Raw genomic sequence first — 26,598 nt, 5'->3', positions numbered from 1 at the left:
TGTCCAGCTCTCTGCTCAGCGAAGAGTCTGCTTCTCCCTTTCCTTCTCCTCCTCTCCATGCTTGTGCTCTCTCTCTCTCTCTCTCTCAAATAAATAGGTAAAATCTTTAAAAAAAAATAGAACTCAAGATCTCCAGGTCAGCCCAAATCTAAGCAACCAAGAACCTAGAGCAAAGGGAACCACAGAGAAAACAGGGATGATTCTGCACCCCTTCTTCCTTCTGAAGCATTCGCCAGTATTCCAGGTGCTTGGGAGCAGAGCCTGAGAAACCGAGCTGCGAATAGCAGCTGAGAGATGAAGAGGCCAGACCCAGCTTTTGATAACCTCACGGTGCAGGGGAGGCAGGAATCGGGAGCTGAGAGCATGCAAGGAGGAGGCGCCTTGGTGGGCATCCCAGCTACCCTTTGAGAAGGGCTGTAAGTGGGGGCAAGCCAGAAAGAACCAGTCACTGTGAACACTGAAGCGTGGCCCCAGTCAATCCCGGTCACCACCTGGATCAAAGTAACGTGCCTGTGCCCTACCTGCCCACCAGGAGGCACGCGTTCCCCTCTGAGTAAGGACGGCTCGCTCCAGAGCCTCTGTGCTTTTGGCACACACAGTATGCACCATTACCAGGCGTGCCAGGAGACAGAACCAAGTGATCCAAGAGAGATAAAGAGAGAAAATAGACAATAGAAATAGACCCACAGGTTATCCAAACGTCACAAGGTGCAGACATCGTCTTTAACTGTGATGAATACTTGCAGGAAGATGGACAAGATGGGGAATGTCAGCTGCAATGACCTAGCGCTTATAAAAATTTTGCTCATATGGAAATTCTAGAACTGAAAAATACAATAATTCAAATGAATGTAATACCTTAATTCACACAGCGAAGGAGGATGTGAACAGGGCAGTATCCACCTCAAGAAATTGTTAAGATGACAGATTTCAAGCCCAAAGGAATGACAGGAAAATGACAAGATAATGAAGATGAGAGCAGATATTAATGAAATAGCATGTTGGGTGTCGGCACCTAGAAAGATCCAGGAGAGACAGCCTGGGTGGCTCAGTCGGTTGGGTGTCTGTCTTTGACTCAGGTCATGGTCCCGGGATCACACATTGGGCTCCCTGCTCAGTGGGGAGTCTGCTTCTCCCTCTCCCTGTGCCCCTCCCTCTGTTGCTGTGCTCTCTCTCTCTTGCTCTCTGTCTCAAATAAATAAAATCCTTAAAAAAAAAAAAAAGATCTGGAAGAGGGAATCAGAAGCCTGGGTCAGAGTGCTGGCTCTGTCACCATCTTGCTGTGTGACCTTAGAGAAGTCACTTGCCTTCTCTGAGCCGCAGTTTCCTACGTCAGAGAAATAAGCATAATTATCCATTTTGCCCCGTCGGTGTGAGGATCACACGGAGGACGGTTGCAGCCCCTCTTCATTAGACGTGCTGATGTTACCAGCAACCCTCGTGCAGAGGCCGAGGAGGGCATCCCAGCCTGGGGAGAAGCGTGCACTTGGACAGGCATGAACTACACTTTCAGAAACCCGTACTGTTCACCCACCTGGTGTTCCAAGCATTTCAAACGCCTCATCTGTCAGTGGCTGGTCATTAGCAGCGTCTCCCCATTGCCAGGTGGGTTTATCTTTGTTAGGGACCCACTTTTAGAGAAATCTTGACGTTCTGGGTCCTTGAAAGGGCACGAACGTGCTTCGACACCGTGTGGGTCACCCCGCTAGTGTGTCACTGGCATTCTCTGGTGCCTCCTCCAGGAGAGGCGTACCTTGGAGATAGCGTGGGCCGGGTCCCAGACCGCCGCGGTGAAGGTGGCGGTGGTAACGCAGTGAGTCAAATGAATTTCCTGGTTTCCCAGTGCTGAGTTGCATGTATACCATAGGAGTCTATTCAATGTGCAATAGCATTTTATATCTTTAAGAATCATGATGGAGGGATGCCTGGGTGGCTCAGCGGTTGAGCATCTGCCTTCGGCTCAGGGCATGACCCCGGGGTCCCGGGATCGAGTCCCACATCGGGCTTCCTGCAAGGAGCCTGCTCCTCCCTCTGCCTGTGTCTCTGCCTCTCTCTCTGTGTCTCTCATGAATAAATGAATGAAATCTTAAAAAAAAAAAAAAAGAATCAAGATAGATACCTTAATTTGAAAATACCTCTTTGCGGAAGAGTGCTAACCATCATCTGAGCTTTCAGCCCATCATAATCACCGGTCACAGATCATCTTAGCAAACTACTTAGCAAATGTAGTAATGAAAAAGTCAAAAGTATCAGGAGAATTACCAAAGTGTCGCACGGAGATGCGAAGTGAGCAAGTGCTGTTGGCAGGCTGGCACCCATAGACTTGCACGATGCAGGCTGGCCGTGGAACCTTCCATCTGTAACAAGTGCAGTGTCCGCAGAGCACGAGAAACAGGGAATGGCTTGTCCCTAGTGTGTGGCTGCAGAGGACAGCCACTCTGCAGGTGGGACGGGGAGCTGCGTCCTCCCCACACCCTGTTTTTTTTTTTTTTTTCCAGGAGGGGGTTGGCCGGCCTCCCTCACTGCACACTTGGCATCTTGGCTTTAGGTCCCATGTCCGGGAGCCGGGCTGGCACGCCCCCATGTGTCGCAGGCTGCTTCGCTTACTGGAGCACAGCAAAGTCATGCATTCCTTGTTTCTTCCCTGGGGCCAGGGAAGGGGGTGGAAGGGTGTTCTCGCTTTTCCACTGCAGCTTATGCCAGGGCTTCGGAAAGCACTAATTGATACCAGCACGGAAGCCTCTGCCGGGAGGTGGGATCCAAACACGTGCTCTGGCCTCCGAGACGTGCCTGCCGGGACGCGCTGCATGGACGGGAGGAGGGTGTCGGGGTTCCCCTGCTTCTGCAGCCCAGCCTTGCCCTCTCAGCCCACCCCAGCATCAGCGTAGACCACGAGGACCTCCCTCATGGAGCCAGGCCGTCGCCGGGCACCTGACCTCTCATTCAGGATTTTATTTGGTCCGCGTGGTTCAACAGCTCTATTTAAGCGACCTTGGCTCTGCCCTTGGCACCGGGTACAGAGTCAGTGAGCGTCCTGGGCCGTGCTCGTCACCAAGACAAATGCAGTGAGAATGTGTCGCTCCTCTGCTCAGACCCTGCAGCGGGTCCCCATGTCATTCAGAGCAAACTTAGTCTTGCCAATGGCTTCCACTCCACCCCACACATGCCTGCTTCTCTCCTTCACGTCGATCCAGGGGTACCAGCCTCCTTTCTCCCAAAGCCACCAGGGCGTTGCAGGTGCCTAGGAAGCTCCCACCTTAGACTCTTTCACAATGTGTCCCAACCCCCTGTCCCAGAGCCTGGCACATCACCGGGCCCTAGGAAATAACGTAGTGAGTGAATCAGATGATCCGACAGACTTTGCCTGGTTGATGGCCCAGAAAAGTGGACAAAACCTGTGTTATCACCCCCATTTTCCAGGTGAAGAAATGGTTCAAAGAGAGCAGGTGACTTGTTCACAGTCACACAGAGAATGGGTGGGACAGCCTGAGAATCAGAGTCTTCTGACTCTTGGGCTTTGCTTTTCTGCTCGGATTGCTCCTCTGACCTGTTGGTCCTTGCCTTTCCTCATTCCTTCATGCCACCCATGCGCCAGGGGACAGGGGCCCAAACATAACTGAGATGGAGTTCCTATCCTCACGGAGCTCCCAGCCCAGGGAGGAGATAGATAAGTGTAAACAGTGCAGGTGGAGCAGAACCACGATACTGTGGAAGCCAGGAAGGGACTCTGCTCCTGCCAGGAGTGGGCAGGCCTTCCTCCAGACGTGAGCACCCGCTGATCCCTGAAGAATGAGCAAGAGTCAAGCAGGGTGGGATGGGCTTTCTGCACAGTGGGGTCAGCCTGGGGTCAGTCACATTGCTTTAAGTTATGAGTAATCTGCTTTACACAATAAAAGAGATGTATTACTATCTCATGTTATTGAAAAGTTGAGGTGTCGCGTGGGCTGCAGGTATGGCTAGATCAGGGATTCAGCACCACTTGTCTCAGCTCTGTTCAGCTGTACCCTCTTCCACATGAGCTGCTGAAATGGCCTGACTTTTGTATACCAGACCAAACAGCCTGAGCGAATAAAGTCTCTGCCCTCCCTGCAAGTCAGGGGTTTCAGAAGTGTGATTGGATGAATTAGCGCACATACCCATCCCAGGTCCGAGAGGGCGGGGAATCTCTGCCAGCCACGTTAAATCAGAGCCCGCCCTTGAGGATCAGCAGGTTGATCTCACTCCGGAGCCAGAGCTGCTTCTTCCTGGAGGAGCAGGGGGTGGCTGGAAGGGACAACTCTGAACACGTTAGGTTATAAACACGAGTCAGGTTGTCTTGAACAGTGAAATGGAGCAGTAGGCGAATCAAGATGCCCTTGCCAACTGAGCTGAAGAGTTGAGGAAGCTGGGAGAGGCTGTAGCATGTTGCTACATATTGGATGTCTCCAGAGGGCACAATGGATTTAACCTGATTTTTAAGCATCCCCTCCCCACGCCCTGCCCCCCCCCCACTTTCCTACCAAAAGGCAATCAATAACCCTTCAACTGTCACTTTCCTAGAAAAAAAAAATGGATCCTGCTCGTGGACATCTACATATCAAGGATGGGAACAAATTGACAGGGCGGTGATTAGGTCGGGGACGAGGGACACATTCTGAGCAAAGACCAGAGTCGTCATGCTCATGTGAAGAGATGTGACCACCACAAAGCCAGTGCAGTCTAGGGGGTGGGGGGCTTGTGTGGCGGGCATCTGAAGAGTCCCTGTTTGCTTTCTTTGATGAAAATATACCCTCCCACCCCCACTTCTGTATCTTCTTCCTACTGTAGACCCGTGACAGACAGGGTGTCGCTTCCAGAGCAGAGCCCCTCCAGGCACGGGGAATCAGAGGCCCGTGAATTGGGATTCAGGTCCTGCTTCCCCCTTTCCCCATGACCTTGGGCAAGTCATTTCACCTCCTTGAATGTCAGTTTATTCTGAGCACAAAATGGGGAACCCCAATCAGGCTGGCAGTATGCAAGGAGGACGGTTGCAGGAAGTTGCTGTATATGAATGGTTTTTACCATCGCATCTGGTTTTTAGTGGATCACCCAAGAATATTTATCCATGCATTGATAGAGGAAAAGCTTAGCAATTGCCCAATAGATCCCAGAAGCTCGGCATGTAGCATCTTATCTTATCTTTATAACCATTTGTAAGTGGAGGTGTTGTTTTCCCATTTTACAGAGGAAGATTGACCTGACTTCCCAAGACCATACATCTGGTAAACCGGAACCTGCACCTGCGCCATCTCAAGCCTACTCTGGAGGCCCGAGGCTAATTGGCAGAGTTTGAGGGCTGAGGTGGGCAGAAGCGTACAGTCCTTGATGGAATTCAAACCCCAAAAGGGAGTGACGGAGAAAGAAAGTAGCATGTCCTTGGCCTGTGCTGAGCCATCGCTGTGTGCATTGCACCCTACGTGCACGCTTGACTCATTCCACAGACTTCGTTTGAATGCTTAAATGTACCTGGTTCTGGTTGGGGGAAAGATGGTGGGGCGACTCCTGTGTCCCTTAGCAACCTTGCAGAATGGGCGTAGACATCCCAGTATAGACACGCACACACCAAGGCCCAAGAGGGTAAAGAGATGGTCCATTGCCACCCACCGCATTGGCCTGACCCCAGAACAAGCTGACAGAGCTCATCCTGGAGGAGGTGGTGAGAGGGAAATGGTGTTTTAGAGCAAACTAATAGAATTTCATCCTGTTTTCTTCCTCCTTTTCTGTACAGATGACAGACAACCCTCAGTGCCTTCATCGGGCGGGCTGCTTACCTGCACATCCCTGGTGACAGCATGGGAAAGACCGCTTCTAATTAAGCGTCATCACACATCACCCTTTTCCGGAGGAAGAGAGGCAAAGACAGCTCCCCTCTATCCTGCACTGTGAACCTTCCTCCGAGGTCCTCCCCTCACCCCCGAGAGTCCTTGCCCTGTCACCAAGATTAATTACCCCTCAACCCCTTTGGATGGCAAAGGCAGTCATTTTATTAAGTTTGATTAAAGCTTCAAGAGACATTGCCGGATGTTTCAGGACTGCTGACAAAGCAGCCTGCTTGTTTCCTGAAAAGACCAATTATATGCAAGAAGCGTCAGCCCCACTCCCCGAGGGGTCCACTTAGCCTCCGACCACCACAGGGTGATGTCCAGCGCACCGGTGTGGCCATCACCTGGCGGGAGTGAGGTCGGCCGTAGCAGGTCTGGAGGCCCCCCTGCAAGTCCCTGCCTCACCCTGTGACTGAGCCTCTCGTCTCTGGGAATTTTGTTCCAAATTCCCCGTCTACCAGGTGTGATTTCCTCCAGCCCCACCAGCCCTGGGAGGCGCCCATCCAGAGAGCAGAGATGGTGACCATGAGAAAGAGGACTCTCAAAGTGCTCACCCTCCTCGTCCTCTTCATCTTCCTCACCTCCTTCTTCCTGAATTACTCCCACACCATGGTGACCACCACCTGGTTTCCCAAGCAGATGGTTGTCGAGCTCTCAGAGAACTTTAAGAAGTTCATGAAATACACTCACAGGCCTTGCACCTGTGCCCGCTGCATCGGGCAGCAGAGGGTCTCGGCCTGGTTCGATGAGAGGTTCAACCGGTCCATGCAGCCGCTGCTGACCGCCCAGAACGCCCTCTTGGAGGAGGACACCTACAGCTGGTGGCTGGTGAGAGCCGGGGCTGGGTGTGGGGCTGGGGCCCAGCGGGGCGGGCGTGCCGAGTGCGGGGAGGGGTGCACCTGGGGCCCTGCCGGGCGCTTAGCCAGATTTGGGATATTGGAGTGCATTCATTCGTTCAACAATGATTTATCGAGGATCTGCTACATGTAAATCAGTGCAGAGCGCTCCGTATTCGTTTGTGGGGTCTGCTGGAGCCGACTGCCGCAAACTGGGTGCCTTGAAACAACAGACGCATCTGCCTGCCTCCATCTCCACCTGACCCTCTCTTCTGGGTCTCTCTGCATCTCTGGTCTCTCTCTGCCTTTCTGTGCAAGGCCACCGGTTACTCCGTTCAGGGCGCCCTAAATTCCAGGTGATCTCATCTCGAGATCCTTTTATTTTTTTTAAAGATTTTATTTATTTATCCATGAGAGACACAGAAGGAGAGAGAGGCAGAGACACAGGCAGAGGGAGAAGCAGGCTCCCTGCGGGGGATCCCAGGACCCCAAGATCACTCCTTGAGCCAAAGGCCGACAGATGCTCAACTACTGAGTCACCGAGGTGCCCCCATCTTCAGATCCTTAACTCAACAATCTCTGTAAAGTGCCTTTCCCACAAGGTCCCATTCACAGGTTCCGGGAGTTGGGGCTTGGACCTACCTTTGTGGAGGCTACTGGCTCCACTCGCTGCAGATGTTGAGATGCAAAAAAGAAACAAGGTCCTTACCCTCATGGAACTGGCTGAGAGAGAGAGTTAAGAAACCAAGAAGACAGGCTCAGGTGGAAATGCCTTGGGGAAGGTCAGATGAGGTTTGTGATAGAGAGAAGCTGGGGTTGGGGACCTCTGAACATGGGGCCATCAGGGAAGGTCTCTGAGGAGACAAGACTTGAACTAAAACCCAGAGGTAGAGGAGGCATCGGCCGTGGGAGGATCCGGAGAATGTGCTACAGGTCATGGTGGCATCCAGCCTAGGAGGCCCGGGGTGGCCCCTGCTGGGGTGTATTGGAGGAGCAGGGGACCTGGCAGTGGGCAGCACCCACGGTGGGGCATTGGGTCTGTTCTGTGTGCGACAGCAAGCCACTGTGAGTCTGAAGGGAGTCCTGTGATCTGATCTAGTGGTTTGAGAGGTTATTCTGGTTGCTGAACCCCAAAAGGGAGCGGAGGGGAGTAGGACATAATTTATGCCTCTCAGATTTATTGAGCACCTACTATATGCCAAACACCAATAGACTGAGACCGAAAAGGCAATCTTCCTTCCCTTTCTTAGGGGTTGCAGGGGGCGGTGAGAGGGGAGGAGACAGCCAGCCACACGCCAGGGTGATAGGTGCTGCTCGGGAAGCGGCACAGCAGGTGCAGAGGCCCAGGACCCAACCCTGGGGCTGGGGCCGGGGCTCTCGGAGAGGGCTTCCCGGGGGAGATAGTGGCGCAGCTCATCATAAGGGACTCAGAGAGGTGGTCCAGGTGGGGAGCAGACGGGGGGTCTCCAGGTGGAGGGGCCAGTTTGTGTATCGGCCTGGAGGCGTGAGAAAGGCCTGCGTGGTTGCTGGAGAGGTAGGGCGTCCCGGCTAACCTCCGAATGGGAGCGAGGAGCGGGGTGCGAGCCATGAGGCCGTTGTCGTGGCTCATGAAGTTCTTCATATATCATGTTAAGAAGTACAGAGAGTTGCCCGTAGGCTGAGAAAACCAGGGAGGCCTTCCTGCAAGAGGCCGGCTTTCCCAGTCCACGATTCTCTAAGCATCTCTTGCGCTCTGGGAGCTTACGGTCTCTTGGAACAGCTGAGAAGAGTCTACAGCGACTCAGGAGAAGTGAATCGGAATGCCCGGGCTGAGTCTTGGTTCACTAGGGCCGTGCTGAGCACCTCAGCGTGCGATTCCTGGGGTGACGGGCCACAACAGGCCAGGCCTTCACCCCCTGGAAGATTCCAGTGTCTGCTGAAGTGGCCCATGCTTGACCAGGATTAGGGCAGGGTTTCAACCTCGTGCTCTTGACCCTCGGAGTCATCTTCTGTGTCTGGGACCGTCCTGCACGTTGTAGGATGTGTATTAGCAGCATCCCTGGTCTCTACCCCTCAAATGCCGGCACCCTCTCCTCACCCCCCAGCTGTGAGAACCAGAATGTCTCCAGATAATGCCAGGTGACCCTGGCAGGGGGACGAGGGGTCGCGGAATTGCCTCCATAACCACTGGGATAGAGGAGCGAAAACTCGGTTAAGAAAAGTGATTTGCTCTTAGCAGCACACCCGATCTCGCCCTCAGTACCTAGAAGTGATGATGAGAAACTTCTAGAATGGGTAGCAGGACAGTACTCACCGGCTTCCTTCCCAAAGGTCTTCGGGGAGGGCAGTTCCTAAACCTCTCAGGCTGGCTTGGCCCAGGATGGATAAAAAGGTCTAAGAAAAAAAAAAAAAATTCCGTTTCTTGCTATACCTGCGTCTTCATAGGACACGCTCTGTGCCTTCTAGGCTCAGGAATTAGGACTTGGCATCACCGTGCATCACGGTGCCTGGGTTTTGCTCCTGACTTTCTAGGTCTTGCTTTTGAGGAACCTCTTCATCTGGCTGAGTCTCAGATTGAGGCCATCACAGCTGCCCGCCAGCCACCCGCTTCTCTGCACCCCTGCAAGCGTTAGTTTTTGTTTGTTTGTTTGTTTGTTTGCAAGCGTTAGTTTTTAACACTTGTATTTATATTTGCCGGCTGAATGGGCAAGTCTGAATGAATTTCTTTCCCCCGCGCCCCGCCCCCCAAACAGCGCTTATCCAAGGCTGAACGTTCTTCTTTTCTTTTTTTTTTTTTTAAAGATTTTATTTATTTATTCATGGGAGACACACACACACACACACACACACACACACACACACACACACAGAGGCAGAGACACAGGCTCCATGCAGGGAGCCCGACGTGGGACTCCATCCCTGGTCTCCAGGATCACGCCCTGGGCGGAAGGTGGTGCTAAACTGCTGAGCCACCCGGGCTGCCCCTGAACATTTTTCTAAGCGACTGTTGGGATGTTATCAAATTGCCCTCCCGTGTCCCCACCTGCAGCCCTTAGCTGCACCCCTTCTTCCCTGCAGCTCAGCCCTTCGTGGCCACTTGGAAGGGATGGGTGGTGGCGGGGAGAGAGCCCTCACCAGTAGAAATCAATAGAAAGGAGCAGGGCTGTACGGCGGCTTCTTAGGTTCCTGGACAACACAGAGGCCACAGGTTTTTTGTTTTTTTTTTTTTATTTTATTTATTTATTTGAGAAAGAGAGAGAGAGAAGGAGCAGGGGGAGGGGCAGAGGGAGAGGGAGAAGCAGACTCCTTGCTGAACGGGAGCCCGATGTGGGGCTCGATCCTGGGGAGTGTGGGATCATGGCCCGAGCTGAAGGCAGAGGCTTCACCGACTGAGCCACCCAGGCGCCCCCTGCCCACGTGTCTTGAGGAAAGAATCAGGACCCCGTATTGGACAAGTATTCCTGTTCTCTGGTTGGAGCACAGGGTATTTGAGGTCAACACCACCCTGTGCACTCCAGGATGCATCACAGCGCTGGGTGCAGGCCCCCTCGCAGCCGGGACCATCTCGTAGACAGATCTGGACCCAGGACCCCAGACCCCAAACGTGGAGCCCTTGCCTTTCAGATGCTCAGAGGCTGGGGGGTGGGGGCGGCTGCCGGGGGCTCAGCTGGAGGAGAACCAGCTGAAGGTGGCTGGTGCCTCGTGACAGGGGAGGGAGGCCCCGACTCCCTGGACTCACTCTGCCCCAGACGACTAGAGTCGGGTGCTCCTGCCATCTGTGCAAGGGGACACCCAGCCCAGGGAAGACAGGCCACTCAGCCACCTGTGAGGAGCCGGGCCTGGGACCCAGCACACTGGCCTCCCTTCCCCTGGACCCCAGAAGGGAGGCCGGGAGGGGGTGCGGGTCAGAGCCGGAGCTGTGGGGAGCTGGAGTCTAAGGGACTGAGATGCCTTGGGAGTTGCGAAGCCTCCGGAGACGGGAGCCGCAGGGCAAGCTGGATTTGGAAGGAGGAGCAAGGTTCCCTGGGCGAAGAAGAGAGGAAGGGTAGGAGGCGGGAGAGGGTACCTCTTTCCAGGGGTGTCAGGAGGCCGGACGTCGTGCCTCCAGGCTGGGTGGTCTGTGCCGCAGTTCACACCCGCCGGCTCCCCCGTGCCGTCAGGCGAAGTGCAGGGGCGGTGAGCGTGAGCGAAGCATTCGGTGTCTGTGCCCCGAGTGAGGGTGCCCGCGATGTGCACCCCCCTGGCCCCAGCCCGGTGGAGCAGACCCCGCACCTGCTTCCCCGCCCTGCCCTAAGTCACAGGACAGCCTCAAGGAGCCCCCAGCCCCCAGTTGGCAGGCACTTATGGAGCGCCGACTGTATACAAAGGGGGATACTTGGACACTCCCCTGCAAGAGTGACAGGGGGAGGGAGGGGGACGGTGTTTTTGAACTTCTCAGCATCCTCTGGCGTGCGGGAGTTAGCAGCCTGGTGATGCTTTTACCGTCACTTGCAAAAGTCAGGGCAATGGGAACGCCCCTTCCCCGGGCACAGGGCCGGGGACGCAGCAGTGAGCAGGTGGGGGGTTGAGGATTCAGAGCTGCAGAACCTCAGCTGGGCTTTCCCACCCCAGTTCCTGTGTGGATGCAAACGCGCCCGGCGGCCCAGCCCTTCCCAGACTCGCTGAGCCCCGTGTCCACCCCTGCCGGCGAGGCACGACCGCAGACCGCAGAGCCGAAGCCGCGGGTGTGGCCGGCAGCGTGATGCTCGGCGAGGCCAGGGCCGGGCGTTGAGAAGACGCTCGCGTCCCAGGGCGTGAAAGGGAGTCCGCTCTCCATTCTCTTGCTGTGTTTGCAGTCGCAAGGACGTTAATTCGACCCGACGTTTCGTTCCGCGCCCCTCCCGCACCTGCCGGTCTTCCTTCCAGCAAAGAGTGGGCAGCTTGCTCGGCGAGCAACAGCGCGAGCGGGAATCCAGCAACGTCGTCTTGTTCTCATTGTTTCGTGCGATTACTTTTTTTTTTTTTTTTTGCTTCTGCCAAGTAATCCTCACTTTCCACTTGTGGTCAGGATGGGAGATTTCCTAGTAAAATGAACTGATTTTTTTTTTTTCTGAAATGAGCCATTAAAGATGAGTGAGTCAGTAATAGCCGGGCGAAGACACCGCTGTGCTTGTGCTCCCCAGTCACGTCCCCTGGGCGCCCCTCAAGACTTCAGACCCCGGGGCCTCGGCGATGTACTAGGTGCTCAGTAAATACTGCTGAGCACCGGCCAGAGGATGCCGTGTCCCTCCTTAATCCCAGGGACAGTGCCAGACTCCCATGAGGTAAAGACGCAGGGGTGAGGACCCCAGCCCTGAGCGTGTCCTCACGGTGCTGGGCGCACAGGGCCCCGTCCTGGGTTCCTGCAGGACCGTGGCCGCGGCCCCCTCCCTACCCACACCAGCAGCAGCATCGCCCCCGGGGAGCCCGTTGGAAGCGCAGGATCTTGGGCTCAGCCCAGCGCTCCGGGGTCAGGCTCTTTGAGTAGACGAGTTCCTGGGTGACTGCCCACCCAGGAGCTTGGAGCCGGCCCAGGAGATCTTATCGGAAGCAGGTGTTTAATCTGGGGATTGTTCTGTTTTATTGTGTTAAAATGTACATAACCTAATATTTACCATCTTGACCATTTGTTAAGTGTACAATTCGGTGGCAGGAAGGATATTCACAGGGTTGTGTAACCAACACCACCCTCTAGAGCCAGCATCGGGTGCCCCAAACCCTGCCCTGTTAAACCCTAACTCCCTCCCCTTAGCCCTCCCTCGGGCCCTGGCAGCCGCCTACCCTCTGTGGATTCGACTCCTCTAGGGGACCCCATATAGTGGAATCCTACAACATTTGTCCTCCTGTGTCTGGCTGCTGTCACTAAACATGTTTCCAAGGCCCATCCATGCTGTAGCATGGATCAGAATTCCCCCCCTCCTTTTTTTAAGGATTTTATTCATTTATTTATTAGAGAGAGAAATCAGGAGCTTGGGGGTGGGGATGGGGAGGCGCAGAGGAAGAGGGAGAAGCAGACTCCCTGCTGAGCAGGGAGCCCGACAGGGCCCCATCCCAGGACTCGGGGGGTCGTGTCCTGAGCCGAAGGCAGACGCTTTACCAATGGAGCCAATACAGGGGCCCCTGAAATTCCCTTTTTTAAGATGGAATGATGTTCCGCACTTGTCTTATCTGTTCACCTGCCAGTAGACAGGTACTGGGTCGCTTCCGCCTCTTGGCTGCGGCGGACCCTGCTGCTGTGAACACGGGCGTACGAGAACCCTGTTTTCCGTCCTTCCGAGGATGTACTTGTGTGTGTTTTCCACGGCGGCCACACCATCTGATGTGCCCACCAGCAATGCATGAGGTTCCAGGATCTCTACATCCTCCCCCAACACTCGTTATTTCTCTCTCTCTCTCTCTCTTTTTAATTTATGATAAGCCTCCTGGGGGTGGTGGTGAGAGGTCCAGCTCTTGTCGCCTGTGGCTCTCTCATGACATGTACGGAGGAGATGCTGGAGGTTTTAACTAGAGGAGCCACCTGGAACTCCTGGTGGGCCTCTCCCTCGGAGACCTGATTCCTTCCATCTCGGGGCCGGGGGTGCTGCCTGCCTCTGGATCTCCCCATAGACCCCATCACGAATCTCCTGGACGGTGGTCAAAGCAGGCCCTAGGCTCTCCTTTCTTTTCTCAGCCACTCAGCCCTGGGCCAGGGGGCTGGGAGAGGCTAGTGAGACTCACCCCACAGCCACCCTCCCCACCCGTGACCCCCCACCCCGGCCCCTACAACCCCATGGACTGGGCTTTCTGAAAGGTCAAGGTTCCAAGGGTCTGAGATGGGGGCAGTATTGTGGGAGAGACTTTGAGGTGGGTTTCTAAAAGCCTGGGTTCAAATCCTGGTTTGGGATTTGGGACCTGTGGTTCAGCCAGCCCGGGCCCCAGAGCATCCTCCTCGTCCACAGTTCAGATGTGGTGTGGTATAGATGTTGCGGCACGGCGACGGGGTCAGAGGTGATAACTGCTTAGGAAATGTCTCCAGGTTTTACCGTGAGTGAGGAGGTGGGAAGTCTGGAGCTAGGTCTTCAAGGATGAAAACAGTTTGCCAGGCAGACATCGGAGGCCTTGTGCATCCAGCAAAGGGCTGGTTTTTTGGTCTTGCTGGAGCCCAGTGGTCCCCTGGGAGGAGTGGCGGGGGCAGGAGGATGGAGGGAGCAGAAGCAGGGAGGTGGGCTCAGAGGTCACCTGACCCTTCTCCTATCACCCGATGTCATTGCCTCCGGCTGATGGAGGAGCTAGCACATAGTAGGTGCTCAATAAGCCTTTGCAGAATGAGTGAGGGAGCTCTCTCCCGTCTCCTGGAGTGGGCCCTGGGCTTCTGGACCAGTGGGGAGGTGGCTGGCTGAGCCTCCTGGGGCCTCCGGCGCCTTGCAGAAGGGAAGGTACCGGAGAAGGGGGCCCAGGGAGGGGGCTCAGGGGCCCCGGCCAGAGGCAGCACAGCCCGGCTGACCTTTCTCCTTCCACCCTCCGCCCGCAGAGGCTCCAGCGGGAGAAGCAACCCAACAACTTGAACGATACCATCAGGGAGCTGTTCCAGGTGGTGCCCGGGAACGTGGACCCCCTGCTGGAGAAGAGGTCGGTGGGCTGCCGGCGCTGCGCAGTCGTGGGCAACTCTGGCAACCTCCGAGAGTCCTGGTACGGGCCTCAGATCGACAGCCACGACTTCGTGCTCAGGTGAGCGCCTGGAGCCCCTCGGAGCCGCGGGAGGCGCCTGGGCTCAGGGCCAGGAGGGCAAGACCCAGTCCTAGCAGGCCTAGACTCCCCTTCGGACCTTGGGGGCTCCCTGTGGGCCTCAGTTTCCCCATCTGTGCATTATAGGAAGGAGGTAGACCAGCAGTGCCTCTCTGGACCCCGATGGGAGACCATAAACGGGAGGAAGCCAGCAGGTCGGGAGCTTTGCACAGAGAGGCCTGGAGGGAGGGCAAGAGGCAGTTGCAGACCCTTGTCTGATCTTTAAAATTCAGCCCCATTTTGCAACCTAGGCTGTAATAAAACTATGTGCTTTTAATGTAAATGCATTTACCTGTCACCAAGGAGAATAGTTTCCCTGGGAAGAGATGTATTCTGGGTTTCTTATAATCTCCACGTTGTTCACTCGGCAGTGAGGCCGCTGCTCCCCAGGCACCTTCTAGAATAGTCTCCTGTCTCTGCGATCTCTGCGTTTATGTCCTTAGACTGCTCTCACCCGGCTTCTCGGAGCCTCCGTGTGCCCGGCGTGCGGCAGGAACATCCGTGGGGGAGGGAAAGCATCGGGTCCCAGGTCAGACAGACCTGAGTTCAAGGCTGCACACTTGCCAGCTCCGTGTCCTGGGACTAATTCTTGGCGTTCAGATTTCTCCCATCATAGAATAGGACCAGAGAATACCTCCCGGGTGCAGTCATCATTCGGATGTAATGAGGCGCGCCTCTTGGCCAGGACGGGGCCTTGCGCACAGTAGGTCAGCAGGAGTGGCCACGGTCAGGCTCGCTCCAGAGCGCGTAAGAGATGGAAAGCAGCAAGAGCATTTGAGCTGTGTCCTGATCGTCTCCATCGAAGCCGCCCCCTTGCGACGTGATGCGATGCGTGTCCCGCTGTCCCTTCCCTCCCAGGATGAACAAGGCCCCCACGGCGGGCTTCGAGATGGATGTGGGGAGCAAGACCACCCACCACCTGGTGTACCCCGAGAGCTTCAGGGAGCTGGCGGAGAATGTCAGCATGGTCCTGGTGCCCTTCAAGACCACCGACCTGGAGTGGGTGGTCAGTGCCACCACCACAGGCACCATCTCTCAGTGAGTCCCCGGGGTGGAGAGCCCCCACGCCCTCACTGGTCCTCCGTGCCCCCACCATGTGGTGCTCGCACCAGGATGCCTCCCCCGCTGGACTTCCTTCTGGAATGCACCAGCCCCGCAGTCTGCAGGCTGCCACCCAGCCTGCAGCGACTCCTGGTCCCTTCCTCTGCTGCTAACACCCTGCAAGCTTTGACCTTCCCCCCTCCTCACGACTCCAGAATAGGCTCTAGGGCTTACTGGAAACTCCTCGGGAGGAGGGACCTCCCCCCCCAGAAAGGACTCTGCACATGACAGATCTGCTTTGTTTCTGCCATGCATCCCGAGGCTGACAGCCCCCCACCTTGGGAGCTCTAAAAATAGCCCCAGAGAGCACTGGGGGCAGGCAGGGAGGCCCAGCGCCCGCTGGCAGCTGCAGCCTGAGTCGTCGTGAGCTGTCCCGAGAGTGGGGGGCTCACCTGAGCGGTTCTTCTGTTCCAGGCACCCCACTGGGTACTGGGCACTTGCCGTCTCCTTGCATTCCTCCGCGGTTTGTGCCTCTCGCCTCCCTCCTCCCGGGGAGGACCCCCCATGGAGGCCTGCCCAACCATGCTGCCCAAGCTTGAGAGCCAGGCTGGGCCTCGGTCTGAGCCCTAGGTCCCTTACTCTTCCTGAAAAGAAGCAGCTTCCCTGTCCAGATGGCCAGCAGCCTCCTGGTCCGGGGCCCGGCCAAGCCTGATGGCCTGGGGTGCAGGAGTCTGGGGCCACCCCCTCAGGAGGGCAGTGAGGGACGCAGGCTCAGGCAGGGGAGGAGCGGGCCAAGCCTGAGCTCAGCTGCCCTCTCCTCCCACCCCGTCCCATGAGGTCAGGAGCATGAATTGCCCCAGTAGATCCCACGTGAGGCGTTTACATCTGCACCTTGGGGCACACGTAACGTTGCAGATGGGAGGGGGCCTTTGTGAGGCTCATCCTTCATCCTTTGAGCTGTGCTCCATCAGGCTCCTTCAGGCTTGCTTGGAGCCAGTCCCCTGGTCTTCACCTTTCTGGGGGAAAATATGGCATTTAAAAAAAAAATTCTTGGGATGAGCACTGGGTGTTATACTATGTGTTGGCAAGTCGAACTTCAATAAAAAAAGCATATATATTATATATACATATATGTACAATATACATATGTATATTGTATATACATTTTATGTATATATACATATTTTTTATATATATAGAAAATTCTTGAGTGAGCCACGAGCGCCCTCTGGTGTCCTTAATGGGCCACTGCTGCAGGAGGACAGGCCGGGGCGGGAAGTGGCGTCTCTGCCTCCCTCTCCAGGGTCAGCCCCAAGCGCTGCGGCCTGGCCCCCTCAGCCCCCTCCACCCCCTCCCACATTAACCACCTGCTCTTTCTCTGCCTGCAGCACCTATGTTCCTGTTCCTGCAAAGATCAAAGTGAAAAAGGATAAGGTAAGTTGAGGCTGAGGTCCCTCGTCCTGTGAGCTCAGGCTCAGTTTGGTGACAGAGAGCACCACCTCTCCCCTCTGCCAGCACCTGGCTGCAGAGAGCCCTTGGGCCCCTGGGCGGGCGGAGGCCTCCACGCAGCTTCCCGGCTCGACAGACAAACCCTGACAAAGCCTCTCCCAAGTGGGGGCCCCCGACCAGCGGTGTCACCGGGATATACTGTTGCAAATGCACATACTCAGACCTACCCCAAACCAACTGCATCAGAAACTCTACAGGGAGGGGACGGCCCAGTGACCTGGGCTTTAACTGGCCCTCCAGGGGTGCTGATGTGGCTGCATTTAGAATCAGAGCTGCACAGGGGTGAGCTTTTCAAAGCCAGACCTCACCTCCTGCCTCCCTGGCTCCTCCTCCCCAGAAGGGGGTAGGCCAAGACCTGGGCAAGGGGCCGGAGGATGAAAGTCACGACGTGTCCACCACACGTGTCCGTTGCACACACTGTGCTTTTTTAGATGTCGAGATGAGGGTCAGAGAGGTCAAGTAACGTGCTCAGGACCCCACAGGCAGTTCATGGTGTGGCTGGAACTGGAGCGCTCCCTGTGCCCCCAGCACCTGCTGTTCACACTGGAGTGCACCGCCTGGGGGAGAAGCCACATGGGAATCCCTGTAGGGCTGAGTGGGTGGAAGGGGGAGCCTCCCAGACGGCAGTCGCTTGAGGCTGGGTTGAGCAATGAACCGTTCACCAAACACCCGCGTGGTCCTCAGCTCCAGTCTCTTCCTGGGGGCTGGCGTCAGGCTTCCTAGACGTGCATGCTCACCCTCTCTTGCCTGAGAAGTCCCCTTCGCTGTCCTCATGGCAGCTGTGAAGGTGGAGGCAAGGGCAGGTCTGATAGCAGACACCTCCCGACATGGCCAGCCTAGCTGTGTGACGCCGGGCCCACGGCTTAGCCTCTCTGAGCTCCGTTTCCTCATCTGTCACACGAGCAGAGGGAAGGCGAGCACATGGGGCCATGTCAGGGCGTGGAGACTGTTCAGGCCCATCGCCGGCAGGACAAGTGTCTCGGTGCATGTGTTTCCTGCAGTGTGACCGGAGCGATCCCGTCCCCACCTCATGCTGTTTCCCGGAACCTCGCTGGCCTGATTTTGGATGTTCCTCGGAAGTCTCCTTCTCAGGGAGCCTCCTCCCCTCCAGTGCTTTCTTGTCTCCTCTGCTTAATTTCTCTCCACATTTCTGTAGTTGGGTCTTAGCACCCTTTGGCCCCGGGGTCAGGCTACTGCCCGTCCTTCCCACTAGACGTAAGGCCCACGAGTGCAGGGCTCCCGGTTCCGTTCACGGCTCTGTCCCCCGAGGCCCCAGCAGCGGGGGGCACCTGACGGGTGCTTGGCGTCCTGTGCAGTGGCTCACGAAGGCCTCTGTCCTCCCCTCGCAGATCCTCATCTACCACCCGGCCTTCATCAAGTACGTCTTCGACAGCTGGCTGCAGGGCCACGGGCGGTACCCGTCCACCGGCATCCTCTCCGTCATCTTCTCGCTGCACATCTGCGACGAGGTACGCCCCACCCCCTGGGGAACGAGGGCTCCCCCTCCCACCTTTCCAGGAGCGTCACTGAGAGCACCTGCCTTCAGGCTCTCCTCCTTTCTCGCCGCAGGTTCCAATGTAGTTCTTCTTCCAGAAGCTCTGATTCCTTCTCTCCCCGCTGGAGCTTGCAGCGCTGCTGTCACAGTGGGTTTCAGGGAGTAGCGCTGTTCTCGGAGGAGCACGTTCTCAGGAGCAAGGGTCCTGGCTCCCTCTGTGCGGGCTCCCGAGGCAGAGGCAGAGCCTGTGGGTGGAAGCTCAGACGTGGAGGGCAGAGTAACGGAGCCGATCGTAATAGGGAGACCTGTGGTTTGAATCTCGGCCTCTTATTAGAATTGTCCCTGGAGGACACCTGGGTGGCTCAGTGGTTGAGCGTCTGCCTTTGGCTCAGGGCGTGATCCTGGGGTCCTGGGATTGAGTCTTGCAGCAGGCTCCCTGCATGGAGCTTGCTTCTCCCTCTGCCTGTGTCTCTGCCTCTCTCTCTGTGTGTGTCATGAATAAGTAAATAAAATCAAAGAGAAAAGAAGAAAGAAATAAAGAAAGAAAGAAAGAAAGAAAGAAAGAAAGAAAGAAAGAAAGAAAGAAAGAAAGAAAAAAAAGAAAGAAAGAAAGAGAATGAATCGTCCCTGGAGCTAAATCCCAGCACCCAGACCGTGCCCAGGCCCATGTTCACCAGAATGTCCGAAAGTGGGGACCAGGCACCCAGGGGTTCCGCTCTTCCCCGAGGTGGAGAACCCGTGATTGCCAAGCGTGCTTTGTGTTTTCCTTCGTGGACTGTCCTGACCGTCCACCAGGCCCTGCCCGCATCTCCATCGACGCTGTGGGGTACTTGCTGCAGCCCTGGCCAGAGGAGCGGGAGGGACCACAGCACCCACCCCCCACTTCCTCCTGGACCCTGCGTCCGGCAGCGCGATCAGACGTGCCTTCTGGTCCCATGCAGCCATCCCCGCCCCTGCCCCACCTGGCTCCTGGGTGGAATCCCAGGCAGGGAGGGGGCAGGGGTGGTTTCGTCACCCCCACCCCCACCCCAGCCCCGCTGTGCCATCAAGACCCTGGGTGTCTCTCCCAGAAGCTGCATCTCCTCCTTCTCTCCAGCTGGCTCCCTCAGAAGTGCTACTCCCTCCTCTTCCCTCCTGCTGTGGCCCTGCTGGCATTCCTGTCCCTGGCCCTGGGTGGGGCCCCATCCCCAGATCTGCCCAGACAGCGCTTCCTCTCCCTGGAAGGCCCTCGATTATTCCCTCCCGGACGTCTTCCACTCCTGTCCCGAGACCCAGTTCAGATGTCACCTGTGCCCGCAGATCCCTAGATTCCTTCTGGGCCCTGCCCTCCGTGCTATGGGAGGCCTGAGGTTAGCTCCTGTCCCTCACTGGTGCCCTTGGCCAGTCACAAGCTCCAGGTCTGAGACCCTGAGGCTCCCGCGTCCCTGATTTCCCCAGCGCCCACCCAGGGGGCCCTGACGAAGGCCTCCCTGAAGTCTGACGTATGTAGCGCAGTGCCCGACATCAAGGAAATGCTCAGTAAATGCTTGTCACATGTGGGCAAGGGTCCTGGTCCCTGGAGGCCCCCGGACCACTTGGACATTAGCCTAAGGGAAGGAAAAGAACAGCACCTACCACCTGCCTCCATGTGCTCATTCCCTCTTGGCCCCAGTTTCCAGCTGGGGGACGTGAGGCTCAGAGCAGTGGGCTTGGCACTCGCAGGCTCCAGCAGCAGGTGGCCCTGCCCTCAACCCCGCTCTCCCCGCAGGCCCTGGGGAAGGGGCCCTCCTGCCCAGCACCCTGTGGGCCACCCCTGGGCCGGAGACTTGACTTTGACCTCTCGTGCTTTTGCTCCTCTCAGCCCCTGGGAGACCCAGCAAGGAGCTGGAAGGGTTCATGGGGAGAAGGCTTCATGCGGCTCTTCGGAGGTGGTGTTGACGGAGTTGGGGGTTCCCTGTGGGCGCCCGTCCTTCGAGCTTCTTCCTGTAGCCCTGCTGTCTGGTTCTGACCTTTGCTTTGCCCCCCCCACACACACACAGGTGGACTTGTACGGCTTCGGGGCAGACAGTAAGGGGAACTGGCATCACTACTGGGAGAACAATCCATCGGCGGGGGCTTTCCGCAAGACCGGGGTGCACGACGGAGACTTTGAGTCCAACGTGACGGCCACCTTGGCGTCCATCAATAAGATCCGGATATTTAAGGGGAGATGACGCTGCCGAGGAGCACCGGAGCCCGCCTCTTTGGCCAGCCCCAGCCTCTGCTGGAGCCGATCTGTGCTGGGGGCTTTGAGGGCCAGCCTCGGGGGCGTGTTCAGGTGCCCCTCGTGCCCCCTCGCACCCCGACATTTGGCAGCATCGACTCAGCAAGGCCCCAGAGCCCCGCTGGGTCTGCAGAGCGAGTGTCAGAACTGGTCTTGGATGGGGACACCCCCCCTCCACCTCCCTGCACCGCCACTGCTGTCCTGGAGCAGGGGGCAGGTGGGGAGACGCGGGAGGAGGTCCGGTCTCCAAACGCTCAAGTCATTTCGGCTTTGGGGGGCAGAGGGGGAGATATCGAAGACTCTGTGTTCTAAAGTGAAGGACACTGGCCCTGGGCAGAGGGGTCCCGGGCTGACTCTCTGACTCTGATGCTTGCTGGGTGAGGACGACCTCGGGACAGAGCCACATCGGGCCACGTGGACGCTGGGGGTGAGAAGGCACCTTCCTCTGCACGATGCCCGGCCCCTCCCTCACCGCCTCTGCGGTCTTCCCGAAGCTCCTCCGTGGCGGCCAGGAGAGGCGCCCTGCGCCGAGGGTCCTCACAGACGCTTGGCCAAGTGTTTCAGACTCCAGCAGGTGTCTTCTTCGCAAGCTGAGGCTCCCTTGAGTGATCGATCTTTGTGGCCATAAATGATGGCTGAGAGCAGATCTGACTACTTCCACGTGCCTTTGTGTCTGGGGGAGAGCTGTGCGCATTGGCTGAAATAAGGCAAAAGCCTTAACTCGGGAGTGGGGAGCTCCCCCCTCTCCCCGCCCCCAGCAATGCCACCCCCTTGCTCTGGAGCTGGGTAACATCTTTACTAGTTTCCTGAGGCGGTGCCGGAGCTGGAATGAAGCTAGGATGATGCTCAACGGCGTCCAGAGGTGCGTCAGCCGCGGCACGTCATTCTTAGGTTCACAGACTGATGGATTTGGGGCCCGTGACCTTCCAAGGCCACACACAGAACCTCCACCAGCCAGCACTTTGCCCCAGGAGCCCACCCTCCAGGCCAAGTCCCTCCGGGCCACCTGCACAGTGTCCTGGGGTTTGTGGGGCCATCCCAGGAACATGACCCTCGGAGCGGGAGAAGACATACCTCATCCTCTCACTTCTGGGCTGCTCTGATTCCTCCTCATGATTATTTATTGATTTTTTTTTAATTCAGCTGACATTGCGTGCACTTTGTGGCTCCGTGGCTGGTCCTGATGTTTTAATTAAGCTTGCTCTCGCTTCACCTGGCAGCCGGGGCATGGGGGGCTTAAGTCAAGGTTTGCAGGAGTCCTCAGACTTGGGAGGGGGATGCATATCTAGGGCTTGGGGGCTCGTCGGTGGGCAAATGCCAGGGTTTCAGGTTGGTAGGTTCTCCGAGTGCTCTGTACCTCCTTCCCCTCAGCTCTGCCTCCCTTCTCCATCATTGCGGGTTGGGATCATTCTCAGGCTAAGAATCTGCAAAACCCAGTGAGACGGCCTTGGGGCCAGGTGGGGAGTGGAGTCACACAGGCAGGGCAGCGATGGTTGGCTCCGGTTGCTGACACTGAATCAGAAAATCCACGTTTCCTATTGAGAGCATTTCCTAACAGGCCACTGCTACTTCGAGGAGGTGTGACAGCGTCCCGGCTGTCACGGGGGCCCGTCTCCTGTGCTCCTTGCAGCAGCACTCCGGCAAGTTCTGCTCTCCTGGCTTCAGTCTCTGCCTCTGCAAACGGAGAGGGAGGCATTTGGGGAGCTCAGGGGGCCACAGGTGGTTTCAGGGGGTTCACAAGTGTCCCCAGAGAGAGCACGCCACGCCCGTGTTTTACCCCAAGCCTGTGTGTATGAGCATATATTCCTGGGGAGCGGTGCCGTAGCGTTCATTCAATTGTCAGAGGTTCAGAACCCAGACAATGGTTTACAAAAACACGAAACGACAGCAAGCAAACAAAAACCCGTTCGAGCTTTAAAATCCTCCAACACTTAGACTCTCTTGACCCCTAAAGGCTCATAAATCACTACGAGGTCAGCAAGCTGATCATAAATCCCAAAGACTATATAGCAGGCATCTGTGGGTTGGCTGATGAATCCGCTGAGAGAAGTGGGTGCGGAGCGGCCTCCGAGCTCCTCCCCGAGTCCTGGAAGAGCCGAGTCCAGTCAGAGCTGATGGATCCAGAGCGCTCAGCCTGCGTTGGGGCTGTGCTGAGTCAGGACAGGTCCCCAGAGTAAGGAGGGGGGGGGTCTCTCTCCCTCCCCACCCCACTGGGCCGTCCAGGCTGTTGAGAGGACTTCCCACCTGCCTTCCCATGTAACACTTGAGAAAAGCGAGGCCTGGAGAAGGGAAGTGGCTTGCAAAGTGAACCCGTGGTGCTGGACAACGCAAGTCAGACCCTTTGAGCAAAGATAGAGCACGATCGCTGCATGTTGAACACACCTCGAGGTGGGCTTTCCCAGCCGGCTTCCATCCAGCCTCCCCAAGGACTGTGACCAGGCACAGGTGGGCTCCTCAGGCTGCACGTGGTGGCCCCCACAAGCTCCGGTGTCTGCCTTTTCCCCCCATCCCTCCAGTGAGGGAGACACCCTTGCTCTTCCCTCAGCCCCAGCAAACTTGTCTTTGTGTTCGTTGGCTTAGCAAAGGGGTCTGACCCGAATGCACCAACGGGCTTCAGCCCCCTGGCATCTGTACCTGGGGTAAGGGTGGCTGAGAATCCAACCAGAGTATTTCCCCCAGAGCTCGTGGCTGTGGGCAGGTTAACGAGAACCACCCGCCCCCCCACTCGGAGGAGGCTCCTGAATGCCCACCCCAGTGTTGGGCTCCCAGCCTAGGGCCCTGCTTGCTCCTCAAGCACAGAGCTCCCTTGGAGGCCAGTCCTGGACCCCTGGGCAGGGAGCAGAGGCATCCCTGCCTCTCTCAGTGCTGAGCCCGAAGCCAGGAAGACCAGGGCCGAGGAGGGAGAGAGAGATTTTAACACCCTCCCCGGCCCTGGGGAGCCAGGAGCTGGAGTCACCTGCCGCAAATGCAAGGCCTGGTTCCACGTGCCCCCCTCCGCCCCTGTCCTCACCCCCTTGTTAGGGTGGGTTTGTAGCGTCTGGCTCCCAGAGCCATCAGGCAAAAAAGAAAGTTCTTAAAGAGATGCTTTTAGGGGCCTGTGCTTAGTGGGAGAAGCCAGATTCAAGAAAATGGGACTTAAAACGGGGAAGCCAGACGAGAAGGTGGGGGGGGGGGGTGTCCGGGTGTGATTCTTACAAGTGCTGAGGCCAGAAGGACGGACCCTCTCCAGGTCCAGAGTAGAGTGGAGTCAACGGGGAATATTTAGGACTGTGATGTTTGCAGTAATGGTCCTCTTCAAGGCAGCCTGGACACAAAGCAAAATCGGAAACAGAAAAGAACTCACCATCCCTTGCGTGGGTAGGACCAAAACAGCTTTCTCCAGGGAGGCGCAAGCCCTGAGTGGCCGCCGTCTGGCCAAAGCCGGCCTCGTGCCATCGGGAACCGGCCACCGCCCATGCCCCTCCGGAGAGCTCGGGGTCGTCATCGTGTCCACCACGGGCATCTGGTCGGAAGCAAACGTTCCCACAGGCCACTGGCTGGTCATCGTCCCCTGTGGTCTGGGCTGACCGGTTTGAGACCAAGTCCGCTGCCTTGCTCCGGCCTGTCCTGAAGACACCAGCGCCCCGGCCTGTGGGGTGCCCCGTGATGCCTCCATGCAGGGAAGAGCAGGGGACCAGGGAGGAAGAGCAGAGACAGGTGAAGCGACAGTCCCCGCGTCCCAGCCTCAGCATTCGCATCCTCTTGGCCCCTACTTTTCCTCTCCGCCCAGCAGACATCTGCCCTGCCCTTGCCCTTGACCCCATTGCTGCGCTTCCCTCAAGGACGGGCCTGGCCTTGGTGGCCACCTGCGGACAGCCCTGCGCCCGACGCCCGCTTCACCCCGGGGCCCGGGTCTGGAGGGGCCGCCCCCAGGACGAACGCGGCTGCCCCACGGGGCCGGCCCCTCACCGGCTTCGCGTCCAAGCCAAAGTTTCTCGAGCACTTTTTTGTTCTTTGCAATCATGTTGGGTTCATTGTTGGTGTTTTAAAATTTTGCTTCCCTCTCCCTCTGGCCTCGCTCCTGTGTGTGTTTTGTAGCCGAGCGCTAACCTGGATGCTTTTTTGAATGACCTTTGCAAGAGCCTGCCTTCCTCGGCCTCTGCTCTGTTTTATTTATTGTTGAATATTTCCAATGATCCAAATCAAAGTGAATTAAAACAAAGCTATTTTATCGTTCGGGGATGGTCGTCCTGTTTCTGCGTCATCCGGTCAGGGGTTGTTCTCCGTCCTGCAAGAGGCCCAGCGGCTCCTTGGTCTAGGGTCGTCCCCGACCAAGTGCCCAGGGGTTCAGAGCATGAGCCTCTCAAATGCCACTGTGCCTCTCGCTGCTGTGTGACAGTGATGAGTCACCTAGCCTCTCTGAATCTCAGCTGCCCCCTCTGTTGAATGGACATGACCATACTGGCCGTCAGAGGGGGTGTGACCTCTGTGCCAGCTGCTCCAAGCATCTGCTGAGTGACACAGCCTTGGCCAGGGCCCCATGCGGGCCTAATGAGGGTTCATTCTTTTCCCGATGAATGGGTACATCTGCGGATGCATCCAAGTTTGATCCAGAGTCGGCCCAAGTCTTGTTGTGAACAGATCCAGAAATCCAGGATTGGGGTTCTGTAATGCAAAACTGGCGTCAGCCGTAGTAGCTCCCAATCTGCGTGGCACGTCACAGTTGGCACAAGGCCTCCCTGGGCACGATCCTGAGTTCTCCAAGCAGCCCTGTGGGGCTGGTGAGCGGTTGCCGGGTTTCCACGTGGGCAAAGCCAGATGGGATTAGAGGTGGGCTTCAAAGCAAGCAGACCGAGGGCTCCCTGTCTGTCACTCTGTAGCCCCCCACAAGGACGTCTCCCAGGTTCATTTGGGAAGTTTGCGGAGACCCTCTGAAGGCAGCGTCGGAGCAGAAGGGCACAGAGAGGAACGCAGGCGGCCTGACTCCAGGGCCTTCTTATTAGCTGTGTGAGTTCGAACAAGGTCCTTAACCTCTCTGTGCCTGAGCTCCTTGTGGGTAAAGCCGGGGTGCCGGGGTACCTACCTTAGAAACCTGCTTGAGGATTCAATGAGTTACACACCGAAGGCTAAGAAACACGTGCCCCTGAAGCCTCCGATAGATGCTTCCTGTTATGAAATCAAGGTCGTGCGTGGAGAAGGACATGCCAGCCAGACTGTGAGCCCCCCTCCCTGGGCACCCAGGCTGATTTGCCCCCTCCCCTTCCTTCTTGCACCTCTTCCCAGGCTCCTGCAGCCACTGCTGGGGGCTCTGATCACCCTTGATTCCTTTCCAAGTGGCTTCTCCAACTCTTAGCATTCCCCTTCCTTATTCCCCCATCACTCTGTTATCCTCACCCCATCAGGGCTGCTGTGCTCTCTGGGGCGGGGAGTATTGTTAACACGGCCCCCCCCCCTTCCCCATTTAGAGACCCAGCTTCTAACAAGTTCCTTCCTGGGAGAGCTCAGGTTCCAGCTGCAATGTGGGAAAGCAGCCACCAGGTGGTGACACATGCAGGCAGGACCCATCCGTATTGCTCAACCAGCGGGGAGCTCATTCCCCACCCGCTTTCCAGGCGGGAAGGAGGCCAGGGAAGGGAATGGAATTAGTCAAAACCCTCCACAGAGAGCCCTGAGGACCTAAGGACATTTCTTGAGGACCCCCCTGGCACCTGCCCAGACACAGAGGCAAGAGCTGGAGCCCCCTCCATGCTATGCATCCCCCCTAAAGAAAACCTTCTTTAACCTTCTTCTTCTGTCACTAAAGAAACCTTCCGTATGTTAGATCACATCCCCTCCCAAGAGAAGAGGTTGTATGAGGCCCGGGACCCCTGTACCCTGGTGGAAACCTAGACTGAG

General features: G+C 56.9%; 1 protein-coding gene across 17 annotated transcripts in view; it reads left to right on the top strand.

Annotated features, from left to right (window-relative positions):
• ST3GAL1 (ST3 beta-galactoside alpha-2,3-sialyltransferase 1) overlaps positions 1-24,939 on the top strand; it is a 97,261-nt gene extending 72,322 nt beyond the window's left edge. For 11 of the 17 annotated variants that reach the window (XM_035716184.2, XM_035718842.2, XM_035718042.2 and 8 more), the window contains 7 exons: positions 5,204-5,319; positions 5,747-6,668; positions 14,184-14,380; positions 15,296-15,475; positions 16,867-16,912; positions 18,337-18,456; positions 18,534-20,494. In XM_035716184.2, the coding sequence (XP_035572077.2) occupies positions 6,357-6,668; positions 14,184-14,380; positions 15,296-15,475; positions 16,867-16,912; positions 18,337-18,456; positions 18,534-18,881 (1,203 nt within the window). In that variant the 5' untranslated portion in view covers positions 5,204-5,319; positions 5,747-6,356 and the 3' untranslated portion in view covers positions 18,882-20,494. The other 6 variants (XM_025450340.3, XM_049092771.1, XM_049092770.1 and 3 more) reach the window with 2 other exon arrangements.
• Positions 24,940-26,598: the final 1,659 nt, after the last annotated feature.

This window comes from Canis lupus, chromosome 13, assembly GCF_003254725.2.
Source record: "Canis lupus dingo isolate Sandy chromosome 13, ASM325472v2, whole genome shotgun sequence".
NCBI classification, from domain to species: Eukaryota; Metazoa; Chordata; class Mammalia; order Carnivora; family Canidae; genus Canis; species Canis lupus.
This window is presented reverse-complemented; position numbering and strand designations above follow the sequence as displayed.